General features: G+C 38.9%; 1 protein-coding gene across 2 annotated transcripts in view; it reads left to right on the top strand.

Moving 5' to 3' along the window:
- The first annotated feature begins 2,833 nt into the window (after positions 1-2,833).
- Positions 2,834-19,691, top strand: part of EPAS1 (endothelial PAS domain protein 1) — a 137,925-nt gene continuing 121,067 nt past the window's right edge. The window contains exon 1 of one of the 2 annotated variants that reach the window (XM_075595804.1): positions 2,834-3,360. In XM_075595804.1, the coding sequence (XP_075451919.1) occupies positions 3,335-3,360 (26 nt within the window). In that variant the 5' untranslated portion in view covers positions 2,834-3,334. The remainder of the gene's footprint in view (positions 3,361-19,691) is intronic. The other variant, XM_075595805.1, reaches the window with a different exon arrangement.

The following is a 19,691-nucleotide window of genomic DNA, read 5'->3' on the forward strand; positions in this document are numbered from 1 at the left end:
CTTTACTTTAATGCAAATATAAGGCATATAGAATATATATGTTGCTAAATTGGACTGCACATAATAAGGAATAAAGTGTGTTTTGAAGTGTTAAATAAAAAAAACTATTCCATTTTGAAAAATAATCTTACAGATAGACGAAATGTGATATTTAAAAGGGCACCGAATCTAAAGAACAAACTGACACCTAGTGCCCTATAAAATGTTAAAGAACGTAAAAACAACTGGTTGACACAGATACAGAGTTCTTTTGGGTGTGTACCATGCAAGGCATGTCATTTTCCAGCAAAAGGCAAATTTAAATTTAAATTAAATGAGAGTCTTCGGGAGAGTCTTTTACAATGAATAAACACATGCATTGTAGGACGATCATGTGATCTACCTACTGGATTGCCCACGTGGCCTCCAGTACATAAGGAAAACCACACGACCATTGAGAGTAAGCATCCTAGAACACCTTGGAAACAGTCGAAGAAAAATCCTGACCCATGATGTGTCAAAAGATTTTGTTCTACATCACCACTCTGACCCACAAGACCGGGTTATATATGGGAATTGAAGGTGTCCTACCACACTGGATGGGAGAGATATACATTTATATCCCAACAAGCGAGAGACATTTTGAATACATAAATTGAAAACATTTGTCCCTAATGGACCAAATATAGATATTGAAATATGAACTTTTTTTTATCTCGAGCTTTAGTCCTGTTGCCTGTGATACAAAAGGGGTGATCGATTAGGTTTTCTAGTACACATATAAGAATAGTGCCTTTGTAATTTCTAATATGTCCCTCATCTCGTTTTCTGGTTTTCTCATTCCAGACATGTTCTCATAACAGATTGGTCTGGACATCCCTTGATAAATAGGAACATGTGTGTTTGGAGGTATGTGTAGATTATTCTGTTCTGTCCACCATAATAAATGGAAAGAGGACAGATATATGCTAAATAGTTAAATATCAATATTTGTTCCCATTTGAAGTGAGGTTGTGGATGACACGGCAGATCCCACCTTTACTTTGTGCAATGCTCTGCGCTATCCTATATGAGTATATACATACTCATACTAATCATGGAGATTTCTATGTGATCAGCTTTAATTATGCTCATTACTGGACAATGTTAGCACATATAGCTGCAATATCTGTTTATTACCACTAGTCTGTATCCAGTGTGTACTCATTGCTACATTGTCATCCAACGGGTGTGATATAAGTATTGAATTGCAGAAATAGAATAATATATGTCAGTATCTTTATGTAGTGGTATTAAGTGGGTTATTTATACTACTTCTTCTATTAAGGATTATATCAAACAAACCCAATTTACCAGTACACCAATTGAGCTGCCCACTCTGGGGATTTTAACACATCACTGTAAATATGTTATTCACTTACGTCGTTGTTTCTACAAATGTATTATTAAAATGTTATTATTTTTCTTAACCTAACTGTACTCTATCAAGTGTCATACATATTACGTCACATTCCATGATAAATTACACTCTGAGTGCCATAAGATAGAGATCTAGTGTGAGCAGATTGTTTTACACTTTTTGTTGTTTCTACTGTATATATGTATTATACCTGCATACCTTAGTTATTGTTTATACTACTGAATTTGGGCAGAGCAGCTGGTCATCAAAGTGGATTAATTGAATCCTGATAAGACAGATCCATAAACTAGCCTCTAGCCACTAGCCACCGCTCAGCGTCAGAAGACAACAAGACTGCAGCGAGGTTAATACACTGGCCTTAAGCTTGGGAGGCCCGAGTTGCTAAACTCTGTCTATGTGCGGAATCTTGGTGTTGTCCTTGACTGTGACGCTTAAACATCAGGTGTCAGCCGTGATGAAATCTTCATTCTTCCACCTAAAGAACATAGCCAGGATTAAGCACTTGATCCGCCAGAGGATTTTACTATGCTTGTCCATGCCTTTGTGTCCTTACACCTGGACTATTGCAATGCACTCTACCTAGGTCTCCCGGAAAAAGAGCTGCTCCGCCTGCAGCTGGTGCAGAATCCTGCGGCCAGGTTGTAACTAACCAGAACTGTTCTTGCCACATTTAACCTGTTCTCCGTTCTCTGCACTGGATGCCTGTAAAATGGCAAATTTATTTCAAGATATGCTTGTTGACATTCAAAGCACTACATGACCAGGGTCCCAGGTATTTGAAAGAGCTTCTAGTTACCTACACTCCCATTCGCTCACTTGGATCTGCAGATGAATGAGTCCTAACAGTTCCCAGAATCTCCTTGACCTTTGGGACCCGAGGTTTTAGCCACGCTGCTCCCACTCTCTGGAACAGTTCTACCTCGTACAGTACGAGAGGCCACCTCTCTGGAAATCTATCACAACAGGCTCAAGACCTACCTGTTTACCCAGGAATGCAATTAATGAACCACAACCTGTCCAGCGTTTAATAGTTACAGTACTGTCCCATCCTGTATTGTATCTTTCCTTGTGTTTGGTCTCGTTTATAACTTTAAATGTGTTCTTCTTTTTCTAACTGTGAAGCGCCGTGAGTCACATTGGGACAAAGGGGCTAAATAAATAAAATTATTATTATGATGATGTTGCATGCACTTGCCTACTATGTTTCAGCGTGTGAGTATGTGTGTGTATACATATGCATGTACTGTACAGTATGTATATATTTGACTAGCTTAACCTGTTCTGTGGCTGCATCACTGTCCCCTATCAACTCGTCTGACCCTGACTGACAACAAGCCCGGAGCTGCAGTGGGAGGAGGAGGAGCAGCAGCAGCAGCAGGAGGTGGGTGCCCTGGCAGGGCGGGTGCCGGTCCCACCAATGGGAAGCTTGTGGAAAGAAGCCTCCGCTCTTGCAATCGGACAAGCTCTGCGAAGACCAAGTAGACCAGGGGAAGCTCCAAGTGCAGCTCACAACTTTCTGCCCTCGCCTTGTTCCAGCTCAGGATTAATTGGATATCGGTCTATTAGAGAACTCGCTGCCTTCCTGCTCCCCCCTCTATCCCTGCCCCACTGAGCGGCTATACAATCCTCAGCAGTGATCTGAGACTGTATAGCCTGCTCTACCAGAGGGTGACTTCTCAAGGACTTTCCTCCTTATTTTCTCTTTTTTTGTGTGTGTGCTTGTAATTGTATTATTTAAATTTTAAAAATACATTTGTTATACTCTTTTCCTCTGTCCCTCCTGTCCTCAGAGCAGAGGGTGTGCGTGATCGCTTTTCTTGTGCTTTGGTTCTGTAGCTTTGGCAGAAGAGTATCCTCGACTTGTTAGATTTGTTTCATTTTTAATGCTGTCTCTGCCCCTGTGACTTTCTCGGTCTGATTCCTGACACACTCATCATGACAGCTGAAAGAGAAAAGAAAAGGTAAGGTCCCCTTTTGATGCTATATTGAGTGTTATGGGTTAAGGGCTGACTTATTACAAGGTTGACACCAACATATCACAATGTCACCCTTTTTTATTTTCAGCATTGTGATCTATGTTATTCAAGATCAACCTTGCTGCACACTAACTGACCATGGAAATACCGTGTGTGTTGACCACTTCTGATCATTAAATACCTGCTGAGGATCAGTGCTTTTCTTCTTTCGCTCTTACACATTTCTCCTTGGGTACCCCGGCACCGGGGGGGTTAATAAGTCGCTGAAAGATCTAGGTGAAGTGCTGTAGCAGGCTGCTTTATTTGCTATTATAAAGTAGGGGTGCTTAGCACTTAGGGGGAGACAGCCTGGAGGTGCTGTCAATTTTCACAAGGATTAGAACAGAAAAGGGGAACAGTAACACCTATTGAAGCTAAACCCATACAAGTGTGTGCAAATAAAAAAGAGTAGTTGAATCGCACATTATGTACTGTGCCTGTGTGAATATAAATCGTTATGCATTATATATTATTGTGTCGCAATACATATATAGTCACTATATATATATACACAAACACACCTACATATCGGCTGATTCCTTGTTTGTGACTGTACACCTGACATAACTATAGCCTTGTCCCTGCTGGTTAATGTTTTAAGTTCTGCTTTGCTTTGCAATACTGTATATTCATCAGTTGTCTCTTTAGTGGTTTAAATTGCAGTTGAAGTTACTGTTATTTGCACCCACCCCTTCATCCCTATGCGAAAGTATCATTCTTATCTCTGCTATGTTGAAGTGGTATTATTTGATATCTGTGCTATTTTAAATATTGACATTTCCCTTATATATGTTGACCTTCCATTTTTCCCCACTTCTGTCATACCATTACTGGATTAATTTAGAAATGACAAGTATATGGGTTTGTGTGTGTGTGTTCTCTTTAGATGTCTCTCTTTATGTTGAATATTCCAAACTGCAATTTCAATAAAAGAAAGTTAACCGTGCATTTACATTTTCACTAAATATCACAACTGTGTGAAACTTATTGTGGTTTCCAAATTGGAGACTAGGAACAGGGGTGCTAGGACTAGAAGCTGACCGTACAGACACACACAAAATTGTAATTCTTAGAATTTCCTTTGGCTTCTTACTACAATAATATGGCAGAGGCTTTGTAGAGTTTAGCAATGTGTTTGTATGTTGTCAAGCGTGTGATAAACTAACAGCTAAGAGCAAAGGTGCATTAACTGCTGTTTTTGGTTACTAAAGAAGTAGCAATGACCACCTAGAATGTGTTTCACTCAGAATATACAGATATAACTTGTGAGCACATTCAAATCTCAGACAGATCTGCAACAGTGCTTTTCACCATTATCTTCTAGCGTACAGCGCTTCCACTGCAGCCAGGGATTCTGGGAAATGTTATGCAAATGATCACTCACAATGTTTCACCTTTTGCTTGATGTTTTGCTTCTTGTCCACTTAAAGATGGTGAACAAGTTCACTCAGGAACAATAGTAACACCATAAAGACTACTGAGATGTCATTTCTTGAAAAGGAAAGGTGGGCAAATGGGTCAAATTTCGAGCAACAAATTGTTCATAGTATTCTGACCAAAACTCGATCTGGAGTTGGTATATTCGAAGGCGGTTTGGCCGGTAACAAATTAGGGTGAAGTCTCCTGAAACCGCCATCCTTTCCCTTTGTCTTACTTTCCTGCGAATGTCATAAAATCTGCTCATGAATGTTTGTATTAAAATCGATTGTGAATGTTACAATATTCGATTCGCATGTACTCTTCACCCGCCCACTTTCTCACTTTTATTGTTCACGTTTGTGACGGTGAGGGAATGGAACAAGAGGTGAGGTGGGTTAGTATGTGGGTAGGTAGGAAGGTATAGGGACTTGAGGGAGTAGGGACAGGCAGGCACAGACAGTACAGTAGAGCCCAGCCCAGGCCCCAGCCCAGGGAGTGCAGGGGTCAGTCACGTCACATTAAATGCTACTTGTTTTATTAAGTAAATAATATTATTATGTCATCAAATATTTGAGCCAAAAGCACTACTACAGCAGCAACAGTCACCCAGTAACCCACACCAAGCCAAACCCAAGAACACAATGGATTAAACCTGAGGCTGCACCCCTATTTATACTCCCCCCAAAAAGAATTTTAAATATTAAATTTCAAATTCAGGTGTGTAAGAAGGATATCGGTTAATGGGAGTGACACCTTTGCATTGAGGGTGAGTTGGGACATCTGTAAAGCAAGAAAACAAGATCAGTGGTTGTGTGGTGCTAGTAATACAACAAAGTGTATGGTGTAACATAGTAACATCTAAAAATATATTTCTTCAGATGGATTTATTTCCTTTTTTAAAAGAACCTTGTTTCTCCCTCATAACTTATCTAATATTTTAATTATGCTTTTGAAGATCATCTTATTGATTAGTTATAAAAAAAAAACAAAAAAAAAACTATTGTCTAATTCAGGGGTGGGGGGGCAACTTTAGCACAGGTGGTGCAGTTGTCAACTGAACCACTGATTGAGCCACTTGTGCTGAAGCAGGGATATGCTTAAAACCTGGACTGTTGGTGGCTTTTAAGGACTGGACGTGGCCCTGGTCTAAGACATTTCTTTTAAGATTGTGCTAAGACATCAGGGTTTACTTTCTAAAGTCTCCTGGCTGCAAAACTAGGTTCAATCCCCTCTCCCCCCCCCCTATCCCTTTAAGAAATAGAGTCCTACTGTATGGAAATTCGAGTTTATCCTGTGATAAATCTGGTACAATTCTGTAGCACCTGGTTTGTCCCAGTTTAGCAGCCTGGAGACTTTAGTAAATAACTCCCAGAATGCTTAAACCATAGGATTGACACTTTACAAGCCAAATCAAAGCAAGAAAAAATAGGTACAAACTAACTTGACACATTGATACTGTGTGATATGGGGTTTTACCATCAATTAAACACCTGCTGGTGCATATGGGGTGTTTCATAAAAGTGCAATAAGTCCATTTGAATGTGATTTTCTCTTGGTCACAAGTAACTCGTTTTTCATAAATCCATCCTATGTAAACCAAAGACTCACAGTCAGTCTGAAAAATCAGGCATTCAATCTGTTAATGGCCCCTTAGTAAAGTTAAGCCCTTCACTGCTTGCTGGTCCTTCATTTGCTCTTCTGGCAGTGAAAAGGTTAAAAAGATTGGAAAACTCTGATCTGGATGTCATTTTTTATTTGTGTAATGAGATAAAGGAAACCATGAAAAAAAATAACATGATGAAATCATTATGTTTGAAAAGCACGGATAATTCCATTATTCTGCAGCTCACTTTATTTTCCCAGGAATTGTTTAGCAAAAGATGATAGAATGGGCCATTGCCCTGTTTTAGCTTTTTATATGGTCTCCGAGAGTCCATCGGCAGTCATTGGGGATACGTGTTCATGTGGTTTGAGTTTGTATATGTCAGTGAATTCAATGGCCTTCCACTACTGGACGTTTTGTGCAAATTAATGCATACAAAATATTTCATTTGCATGGCGATGTAAAATGTAAGAATCGAAAAAGTGAGCTGCTTTACAATTTGGAACATGTGCAACTCACACATTAAGAACAATGTGGTTTTTAGTGCTTGCAGTGCTAAAACAATTCAGCAGTAGCACTTTGCTCTTTGATTATGGAAGGATATCAGGATTTTGTTTTTAGTTTTTAGTGCTTGCAGTGCTATAACAATTTAGCAGTAGCTCTTTGGATTATGCGAGGATATGAAGATTATAATCAGATTTTTAAGAACCAGTTTTCTGAATGTTTGTTGCTATCAAGACAAAAACACTTCACATGAATATCAAGCAAGCCTCTTTTCATTTTTTTTTTTGCGCTCAGGAGGAGTTTTGTTCCCATACAATATATGGCATAATTATTTATAACTCAGCTGTTTCAGTGCCTTATTGCAATTACAATCAGATGTACTGTAGAAATTCAAAGTGGCAAGAGGACCAAGTACAAATGAGTCCAGGAAGTTGTATCTAAAACAGACCGAGGGGTATAGATATATTTTTTCTCTAGCACTTTACAATATTCTCCTTTTGAGGTGTTAACCCTTTCCTCATCAGAAAGTCAGCGAGTGCAGACTCTAAGAGGGTACTAATAGGTCGTCTGCTGAAATGGTCTGTGTAGTTGATCTGATTTGATTAATTGAAATTAAATAGAAGTTCATAAAAAAAATGACCTTTTCAGAAAAGTGTAGTAAAATGTCCTTAAGTGTATTTTTTGAAGGTCAATAATATTTATCCTAGAAGAAAATGAATCTATTCATATCTGTGTATATAGATGCATGTATATATATGTGCAATATATATATATATTGCTAAATACGCACTGCCCTAATTTGTGTACATGTAATTAGTGATGGTGTCAATATAATTAAATGTGATGTAATAGTGCAATACTGTATATGTAAAAAAAAACCAATATTTTGTTAATTTGATAAATTAAACAAAGTAATATATATATACAGTAATACAATATAACAGTCATAAAATAAAAAAAATCATACTGTGATTCTAAAAGTAACAATATAATGTCCAAATTTTGTGTATGGGTGACTTGGGCAGCTTCTTTGTGAATGCAGAAAAGCGAGAATAAAGATTAAGTTTAAAACACAAAAAGTGTACGCTCCATAGTGTAATAAATGTAATATATTAACATCAAAAAAGGTGAAAAATACCCAGATGTTATTATATTACATTTAAAGCTCTTTGGAGCATGCCCTTTTTTTTTAAACTCACACACATATAATTTATATATATAGTAAGCTTTATTTATTTTTCTGTCATGGATTGCCTGCTTCGATCTTTTACATACAGTGTGTGTGTGTGTGTGTGTGTGTGTGTGTGTGTGTGTGTGTGTGTGTGTGTGTGTGTGTGTGTGTATATACACTTTTTATATACATATTTGTGTACAATTATGAAATACTGCATTAAGAAAACATTACACCTCCAGCAAACTTGACAAAATTAAAGCCTGCAAGCAGCAAAACGTAGAATATCCTACGTGGGGTTTTAAATTAAAAAAATCCTAGACAAAATACTTACTGCATGTCAAATGCCATTTGTAATGAGTTTTAATATACTGATCATCTTTTGGTTGCTATAGCAGGATTTAGCCCACCTCCCCAACAGTGTAAGAATTTGGCAACAAATTATCACAAACAGGGAAGTGTTGCAATGTTCTCAGCAGGAGACTGTGTCTGAGCTGCAAACTGTAACAATATCAATGTTACCTTAGTAATATAAGGTAACATTATATTTGAGGCATTCAACTGACTGAAGGATATTCGATGATCGATCACAGGAGAACGGATCGATCAGGACCTTAGGTAATTCGTTTTCATTAGAGGTAATTAAATGCTGCATATATTAAACAAAAAACAACAACAAAAAGTGCTGTGAGGAATGCTGCTCACTGTCTGACTTGTGTTCAATAAGTCGCATATCAGCATTTAATTACATCATGAGAAATACAATTTGGGATTTAGTGGTGAGTTTAAGGAGGGCTGACCTTGGGCGTGATGACTGGTAAATCCTGCATTTGAACATTTTGCGCAGGCTGCAAGAAGGGTCCTAACCATTTTTAACTACAAATATTTTATAATGATGTATAACGATTTAATTCATTGAGAAGAGGAAGATTCCCCCTTTCGAAGTAATGTGTCTGGAGAATGGATATTAATGTATGTGATGTCAGTCCACTGTCATATTATTTATTTATAAAATATTTTACCAGGAAGTAATACATTGAGAGTTACCTCTCGTTTTCATAGCTGTTACAGACAAAGGTATCCTGCAAAATATCATGTTTCCCCAGGAAAAATATGGCTGCTAGACTTTCTGTTGCGATAATAATATCTAAAATAAGATGTACATTATTTGAAAAAAAAATCAGAAAACCTTTATGTGGAAAGAGAGTACTTATTGTGGTCATTCAGTGATTTTTTTTTTTTGGGGGGGGGGGGGGGTATAATGTAGCTTTAAAATATTTCTTTTAAATAAATCAGTTCTGTAGTATTAGATAATACTATCTTTATTTTTTTAACTACTAATGCCATTTGTAAAGATATTTTAATTTACTAATTCTTTTTGATTGTTACAGTAACCATTTAGAATGTCACATCCACTTCCTCTTTTAAAACACCATCTGACAAACACCGGTTTGAGCTCTGCCCTTTGCCAACAAAGTATCACAAATAGATCTGTTGCTGCGGTCCAAACAGCAGACCATCTACTACTGTGAAAGCTGTAACAATAATGTGTAACACTTAGTAATATAATGTTACATACTGTATCAGCTGCAGCATTTCACAGATTTTAGCACAAAGTTAGAAGGCGGCCATTTCGTTAGGCACACAATCAGGATTTTCACAGATTTATAACAGGAGCATCAACCGTTTGCCAGCGTAGATAAGAATGTAGAATTGTCACATTGTCACGTGCTTTACATATAAAAATAAGAAAGAAAAGAGAAGAGGGAACATAAGTATTGCTGCTTTAAAGTGTCTGGATACAAATAAAATGAGTGTGTGACATTGACTACTTCCTACATATTGTCAGATAAAAGTGGTCCTGCTCCAGGCAGCCCTGGTTTTACCAGACCCAGCTTTGATGTCTAATGCTGTCACTGCTAGACTGGCACAAATATGGGCAAATCAACAGTAATGGACAATAACTGCAGCGACCTCCTGAGGGTGCCTGCCTTTAGCAAGGAAGTGTACTGTGTCCATTAAATAGAATGCATAGGCCCTTATTCTGTAAGGTGGGATAAGTGCAGATGATGTGCTATCGCATGAGAAGTCCCAGTGACTTTAATGGGGCTTTTCATGCGAAACACATCATCTACGCTTTTCACACCTTACAGAATAAGCCCCATAGTCTTTTAAGGACATAGGGACAGACTATATTGGAGTGCAATACAACTTTACATTTTGATATCCACAGTAGTCATATTGGTCCTGGACAAAATAGAAAATCGCATGCTTCATCGTATATGTTTTTTTAGATTTTCTTTTTCTATGTGGATGTGGTTGATCCTAGTAGAAGTTGCTATATCTCCATTGATGCTTATTCAATATGGATTTAAGTCCCTTTTTCCCTGTCCTGTAGAACTGGGTGGACCTGTTACATTTACCCGTGGACATTTTTTTGAGGGGGAGACACATCTCCTCACTGGATTTTTTATTGAACTTCCATGTAGTCTTTGCATTTTGTGGGATATTTGGTTATATTGCTAAGCTCAGCATTTTGGTGCGTAGGTGATTGCACCTTTAGTTGTATAGTATATTTGCACCCATTTATATTTATTTATATTACTTTACATATATGGTATTTACACACATCAATGCAAATAATTAGACTTCATTAATTTGCACATTTAATCAGGATACGCAACATCATTTAAAATAGATATATTTAGATAGTAAACCTCTGTGAATATTTTCGTGCTGATACATATATTTGTTATATATACAATATATAAACTTATCATTTCATCTTTGTAGAATTCTAAAAGGTTTCACAACATGCCCTGAATGTGAGAGTCACAGATAACACATGGGCATGTACAGAGTGTACTGTACCAACAGCAACTGGCTGGTAGTTTTGAAACCCTGAACACAAATGTAGGTGTGTTTAATCGCACACCTTTTTTATGCTATTGCTTTGTGATGACATTAGCACATTTTTAACATCACAATAAATATTTATATCTCAGATGTCAATTTCAGCAGGGTGGCATAAATATTAGCACACCAATTACAGGACACCACCTACATATTTATCTCATCATTAAGCACACATAATTACTATGTGAGTGAGCTGACACCTGCTCCCCTGATTCAAACACAGTATCCTTGTTTATACTCTGTGACTTTACTCACTGAGCAGGTACCAGAATAGGCTCACAGCCTTTAAGCTGGCAGAGTCCAGCTTCAGCTTCTCATTCACATGTTTGGGGTTTGGACAATACTGTCTGGTGTTTAGAAGATATGGGTTTGCAGAGCAAAGCTGCAAAATGAAGCCCAAAGGGAAAAGGTGTTACAAAGGGACCTCTAAGCTTTGTTATCTTGACTTAATAATAACAACACCGTCTCTGAACTGTCTTTTGATTTTGGATCTGGTTCTAAGTCCAATGCTATCTGCCTGTGCCCCTTAGTCAAATCATTTTATCAGACTCTTTAAGGAAATAAAGTGATTTTATTTTAGCCTTTTGTGCATGTTAGATCATAAAATATGTGGGCAATAATCCATTTTGCCTGTAAATTTTATGTAAAGGAAACAGGCACCATAACAACATACACCTTAATACACCTTAATGTTGGATTATACCAAACTATTCATTTAATACAATTCATTAACACCAATAATCCTCTGTTATTTTAAAATGTAGAGCCTGCCCTGTCAAGGTAAAGTTCAATGGCAATTATTTGTGCAATGCTGAATACATTAGCAATATTTGAATCGAAATGATTACTCTTGCATGCACACATGCTTTACAGTAGTTGTTTTAGCCGTAGTTCCATTATTTAACACATTATATTAAAGTTGCAATACAATGAGCAAACTTACCCATGTAACATCATCATTACCCTTTTTTTATTTTTATTTGTTTAATGGCTTCTATACACATTTAGGCCCATAAGCTGAACTTGAAACTCTGCAACATTGGATACCTGGAATACAAAATACATCACCACTGTACATGATAGTTTGGATCTTATATCTAACCGTAGAAAGAGCACTGCATTCATCCAAACGTCTCTACTTACCAAACACTACCATCTGTGAAGAACTGCACAAGATTTATTAAATGTATTCCTGGTCCTTTTTGTTGGATTTATTGTCTTTGATAAACATGATGGTTGTTTTTTTTTTAATATCGGGTTTGCCATAGTATTGGATCCGGGAGATTTTGTTAAATAACTTCTAAAATTGCAACGATCAGTGCTGAGTTACAATATTCTACACTTCCATAACATTATGATATTTTAGTTGGATTGTTCTGAAACCTCTCCACCGCCAGGTTGTAGGACTAACCTGTGCATTTGGAAGCACAGGTAGATACAACTAATGTCCAAGACAGTGTTTCCCAACTCCACTCCTCAGGGAACCCCAACAGGTCAGGTCTTAAGGATATCCCATGGTCCAGCACAGGTGGGTCAATCAGCGGCTCAGTCATTTTGACTGACCCATCTGTGCTGGAGCTGGGATATCCTTAAGACCTGACCTGTTGGGGTTTCCTTGAGGACTGGAGTTGGGAAACACTGGTCTTAGAGAATGTTGGTTGCCAAAACACCTGATCTGTTACTACGGCCAGAGAAGAGGTTAAAGAATCACTATTGTAGTCCATTCCTGGAGGCACCATTTCGATCTAAATACAAGACTACCAAAAACTGGTTGCACCAAGATCAGATTTGGAAAAGAAAGAATGCACCAAAACTGCATGATGACATGAAGTTATGTTGGAAATATTGGCTTTCGCTTAAAAAAGTCATAATGATGGCCATTTTAAGCACCCAGAAGATTAGGATTTAAAATGAATAAGTCTTCAGAAAAGAGAAATAAAGGGTGTTTCACAATTAAAAATGTGCTTAGCAAGAAAGCTTGAGTGTAAAATCTATTTGGACCTCATTAAAATTTCATCTATTCCATAATTGTTTGATAACAGTATAACATTTCACTTGGCTATAACTTGAGGTGCTTTGCGTATATCTTTGTTACATTACTTGCATCACATGAGCCGAAAGTTTCGGCTGTTACAGCCAATTTTGAAGCGCAAGTTAATGGGCCTCTCAAACTAATTGATGTTGCACGGCATTGATTCATGATGGAGATCTGCTTAGTGTTTAATTTAAATTTACAGTAATATACAGGACATATTCTGTTTAATTCAATCGGCTTCATTTTAAAATGATCCATTAATGTAGTACACTGCATGACACGGTGCGGGGATCTGGTTTATGCCAATCACAAGACACAACACAGTCAATCTGATTGCCACCATTAGCTATTCTCATAGCACAGTACATTAATTATTCTCATAACAGATTCGTTATTCTCATAGCACCTAAGTACTAGTAACTGTAATTGTTTAATGAATTTTTTACTTTATTTAGCAGGTACCTTCTGTCAGACCGCCATAAACATTGTTCATTGTTCATTGTTATTACATGTATATTACATGTCTAAACGTCTTTATTTGCAGAGACATAACAGGTGCATATATTCCTATGCTAGAAAGTCCTAGGGAGTTATACATAAAGAATTGTTTTAGAAAAAAATGAATTAAAATAATGGCATTAGCGGCATTTGTTGTTATGACTTTATTCATGTCCTTACATTTGACAGGTGTTTTCTTATGCTTTCCATGGTGCGGATCATGGCCATTCTGTATATATGAATGCATTAAGAATATTTTGTGCCCACGCTTTTGGTTTGTAGTACTTGCTAACCCTGTACGTTGTGCTTGCATCTGTCCTATGCATTATTGCGTTGTTTGGACCGAGTATGTATTTTGCACAGGCCAAACCTCACAGCAGAAGAAAATCAGGGCTGTACAAAGGTAATACACAAACAACACATATGCTAAATGTTTCTTGTTGGTCTAATTAAAGGTATCATGCCCCGGATGCAAATAATCTGCTCTTCTCGTTCTCGATTCAGTATTTTGATTCCAATAGAAACGATTGAGGTATAGCATGGCTCATGTGTTTTCATGTCATTGTACTGTAACATTACATGAAATGACACAGCAATGTGCAATATTCTCTTCTATAGACGCGCATCAGACGTTTTGTCTGACAAGAAGCAAAGTTGCTTTAGTTGAATTTTTCTGTCTGATCTTCCGTCAAAGAGGTGCCCTTGCCTTGACCCTTCCTGGGTATATGAATGTGTGAATGTGCAAAGTCAGCATTTTGATTAACAAAATGTTTAGGGAGTCCCCTCTGTAAAGTCTACAAATAGTTGTGTGCGTTTTTAATTGTGTATGTAATTTCTGGGATTAAATGAATGTGAGCTCATACTTTATGGCAAAACCAAAAACATTATAAGCGTTGGGAATTTCTAGTAAAATGTAAGTACAAAACAAGAACAATGACATAAACAGTACATTTCCTATCACATTATGTGAGCAATAAGAAAATAAGTTCATTAAAAAAAAATACATCAAAAGGGATTTGAAGCCAATTAGGTACCCTCTCCAAAAGAAAACATAAAATCAGCATCTACTGTAAGGTCTAGGGCAGGGGTGCACAAAGCTTTCCCCCCTGCGCCCCCTGCCTGCTCTCCCCATCTGCTCGCTCCTCCCTCCTTACCTTGTCTCCAGCATCAAATGACGCCTTGGAGGTCACGTGAAAATGCGTCGCCGAAAACAAGGTAAGGGAAGTTGCAGAGGCCTCACTCACTCTGTGGGTAAGAGCGCTGGGCCTCTGTAACGGCCGTGCCCCCCAGGAAAATCTTGTGCCCCCCCAGGGGGGTGGTGCCCCCCAGTCTGCACACCCCTGGTCTAGAGCATCTATACTTGTTGGACTTTGAGCAAGTACAGAACCGTTGTGCTATATTGAAAAGGAAAACTACAAGGGTCAAACGTTGGGAAGGGGCTCACACAGAGGCCGAATTGACTTGAACAGCTTTTGTGTCGTTTGGTAAAACAAGCGCTTGTCTTTGAGATCAGTGCACAAATCTAGTAAATTCCTGATACGTTTGTGGCTGTGATCAAAATGTGCTTTTCCATTCTATTTCTGGTGACAATGTATCCTTTGTATTGTAAATGTGATCCTAAACTTTGCATAATCCAAATATTGTGACTCTGTATATATGTATTTGTGTGTATATCTCTTGATATGTATATGTACATATTTTTACATGTACATGAATATATAGATTGCATAGAAAACAGTTGCTGTGTGTACAGTTACTGTCTTATAGTAGGATTTCTCTATTGGTATATGGATAGGGATAAAAGTTTTAGGCATAAGTAATGTTGTTAGCAGCTGCAATTGTTATGGACGCCCTTGTAATGCTTGTTGGGCAATTATTCTTTATGAAAAATAACAACCCTTAGTCTATTAGAAGCGCTTGACCGGAAATAGCATTGCTTTGTTTGCTCATTTGTATACAGAGGGGTAGGGAAAGATCGGGAAACTTCTTGGCTGTCAGTTTGAAAATAGACATTACTTAGGATCGTTCTAAAGTACATTACCGGTCTGATCAAATTCAGTATATCAGTACTTACTATATTCATTGTTTTGGTTCTCAAAATCCTTAACTGCAAATTGTCCACATTTAAACTGATCCATGTTTGTCTTCCGAAGTCAGCTGTGTATAAAAAAAAAAGTGGGTTTAACATAATTTGACCACCAAAAATTGCGCTATGTATAACGCGGATCCAGGGCTTCACTCTCATTGTTTGCCATTCTTAACTCAAGAAAAAACTTGTATTTCGACAGCTAGCAATGTATAGATCTTCCAAAGCCGTAAAGGTGAAAAACAGCATCCTCAAAGCAAGAACCGACCTGCTTATTTTGGCTAAGAGAACTTTGTTTGTAGTTTTTGTATTCACTGTGGTCTCATAGAAGACAGAGTTGTTTACAAGCATTAATAATTTTAATCGAGCCAATGTAAGGCAAATATACCTGTACATACTGTAGTTTGTATTGCTCATGACCTTTCAATGCTGTATAGCTGCCCTATTCAGCTTTATGGTGACAAAGGCCTTATTTATATTTATGATATATTTGTTAGTATATGACTGTTTTATGCAAAATACAGTAAATGTTATGTTAAATATTTTTGTTGAAATATATAAAACAGTGAGTCATATTAACATATACTGTTTATGTGAAGAGTTGAGCCATAAATTATCTTTGAAATGCATTCTGGCGGCTGCTTTTTCTGTATGTATCGCGGGAACCAGAGAGTCCCGGAGCTGAAATAAATGCAGTTTAACTCCAGAAAAAGAAAACAAGTGTTTTGCAGCCATGAGAACAGTCTAATAATTAACTGTGCTAGTCAACCTGATGGAAATTAACTCACTCCCTTTCTTTTTAACATTACACAATCATGGACGTTAACAAAAACCTTTGAAACCTGAGCAGCTGCTAGAATTGGAGACACGAGCGAGGTGCCATTGATGTACAAGGAAATCTTCTTCTTCTGCCTCTCAGATCTTTTATTCAACTCTCTCCCAAATCCCCCACCATTTGTATGATCTTATTCTTTGGGGGTTATCCTGTACGCGTCACTACCGTACCAGAAAATCCCATTCAAATTAATTGGCACTGTTGCACTTTATGGAAATATCTCCTATATCTTCCAATGCACCTTAAGTTATATGAGTTGACGAATTCTGTCTTTTAGCAGCTAACCACATCTTCCTTGTTAACTCTTCATCACAATGTCCCTTTCTTTATGTAGCGCATGTTCCCTAACCCCTTGGGAGATATGACGGCTACTGTGTATGTGCTGCTTTATCTGCGGCTCACAGGAGGCCTGAGCCTCCACTGCTTGGAGCCTGGGGTGTATCTGAATCGGTAATCGGTAGCACATCCACCTGTATGGGATCCTACTATGTGGGATAACCCCATTACAGGAACCCCATACAATAAAGCACACGCTGGTACGTATAACAGTTTTACTGCATGCAAAAGAACACTGAATATATATATATATATATATATACAGTCCCACACACCAGGTCACGCGCTACTGTGCCCTCCAGTAACCACCAACCCGGTGTCCACACACTGGTGCTGTAGTCCCATAAAGTCCTGAGGGGCCCTCGGGCACCAAACAACCCTGGTATCCACGAGTAGCAACTCCCGCCCAAATGTGTGAGACAGCGCTGCCCCCACTAACGTGTTTATAGTTGGTGGACTTGTAGTACCTGCCGGGTGCTCCAACACCCGGTAACACCACCCACAAGGATAGGATCCAAGGATCCTGCGACAGCGGTGGTCAACGAAGATGTCCGCCTCCACGTGGGGCGACCTCCCGCAATGAGTGTATCATCTTTGCAGATAGTCTCTCAATATGGTGGTCCGGTCCCAGACCACCGGATCACCAGTCCGCAGCTGCGTCTTGGCTGTGTCCATGAACTGGGTGCTAAGCAGGCAATATCCCTATCTAAGGGCAAGTCCCTAGAGCAGCCACAATCTATGGGGGAGTCAGGGCCTAGCTGGGGCCTAAGGGGTCTCTGGCCTAGTGCAGGGGTCATGGACACCCTGCACATGCACACCCTACCCCTTCCTCATCCCAGTTCCGAATGGCGTGGTCTATAGCACGTGTAAAGTCTTCTCTCATGCAGGGAATGCTGGTGCCCTATTGGCTGCTGCAGCCCATGTGTCCCTTCGTCCCGGTGCATCCTGGGGGCTGTAGTCCCTGTGGAGCCTGCTCTGGGTAATGATCGCCATGTGCATGCGCGATCTCATCCAAGATGGTGACAACCTGCTAAGGGAGCCGCAGGGAGCCTTCGGCGATCCGATGGCCTCCCTGACCACCTGCATCGCTCAGCAACCTCCGCCGGAGCAGTGGAGGTAAGCAGGACCCAGGGGAGGACCCTGTTATATTTATTTTACCCCTCCCATGTTTTATCACCAATATAGCTTCCTATTTGCCTACAATGTACGAGATTTGTCAGCTCACTGATTTTTAGCATCAGCAGTGTCATGACTTGAATTGGCTGCCGCTGGTTAAACTCAGCACCTGTCCATTAAAATGCCATTCTCTTTGGTCCAGTACCCACAAATCATACTGAATTTGATTCTCGGAGGCTGACATCTCTGATGTAAGTTGTACAGCCATTTGCTTAAATATTTCTTATGTCGCAGACATGGGGCACTTTAAGACCCATTCCAATATATAGGCTTGCAATGTGTTTTAAAACTTAGCACAGCTTATTAAATATGGCCCAGAAAGCACTTATCATGGTTTTTCCTGAGGGCAGTTATATTAGGGTTGTTTTTCAGGCCCAGGTCAATACTTTTAATGTAATCAACCGTTTGCAAGGAGAAAATGTCAAGAATGCGTCCACATTATTTCCTGAAGAACAGGTCTCATTTCCCGAGCTGCATTTTTACACTGCTGGAAGAATACTAAGCTATTTATAATGACACTTACTGATCTTTTCAAGTTGTTCTAAGCAGAATGCGTGTTAAGACTTTTTGCAGTCTTTGGTTTCTTCACATTTTACATATAGAATACACAATTAGCGGCGTGAGATAATATTAGATACACAAGGTCTCTTTGGGAACTTGTAAATGTACTTTTGTACACAGGTCACTAGCAGGAAAAAATATTTTTCCTAATTACTTTTAAGACCTTTAGGTGGCTTTTATTAGAACCAAATCCCTATTCTTATGTTATAGCACAAAGCTTATTTCCTTCCCTTCTAGCCAGTCAGGGCCCTCTCTGAAAGGTCTCCTGTCCTGCACACATTTGGGAAACACGTTTAAAGGCAATCCTGTGACCTTCTTACAAAGTGCGTCTATTAATCAACTTTGCAGTTGCCAAAGGGAAATGTTCAGCACCAAAGGGGTTACAGAGTCCTTGTTTCTTATTTGAGTCTATCTACCAAATGGTGCTTTGGATGTTAAATTTACGCAATAAAAATAAAAAGTGTAGTGCATGTGTCTGCACCTGTGTCCCGAGCTGTTTTCTCCCGATGTGCTCGGTAATCAACAGTGATGTTTGTTAGTCAGATATATTGGCTGATAGAGGCAGAGCATTAGCGATGCTCCATATGTAGAGACATACACACCTGCTCTCACCCACGCCTCCCTGCCATCTCTTCCCCTGTAAATGGTGTTAACGTTCTGATTTAATACTGACTAACCTTAAAACTCGCCCCACAAATCAAGCATCCCAATAGCCTGCACTCTTAGCTATTGTGCCACACCCAGTCACTCCTACCACCCATTGTGGCCAAGCACTGCCATCTACATCACTTATTCCCCCACCTACTGTCTCTGTAAGTTCCCCCTCTTAGATTGTAAGCTCTTCGGGTAGGGATTTCCTTTCCTATTGTCTGATTTTGCTGCGCTTATTGTATTATTATAATTCCATGTACTGTTGTCTTTGTGAAGCGCTGAATACACTTTTGGCGCTATATAAATAAAGACATACAATACAATACAATATGTACATGATTTCCATATGAGTGTTAAGTTGGAAGATGCACTGACCTGTTTCAGAAGACTTAGTTGTCAGGGGCCCTGAAATGCCAGCGTTGCTATGTCATTGGCTGTAGGAATTTTGGGTCAATTCACTTTTTTTCTGATGATGCTGTTTTTGTA

The sequence above is a fragment of the Ascaphus truei genome, chromosome 4 (genome assembly GCF_040206685.1).
Source record: "Ascaphus truei isolate aAscTru1 chromosome 4, aAscTru1.hap1, whole genome shotgun sequence".
Taxonomy (NCBI): Eukaryota; Metazoa; Chordata; class Amphibia; order Anura; family Ascaphidae; genus Ascaphus; species Ascaphus truei.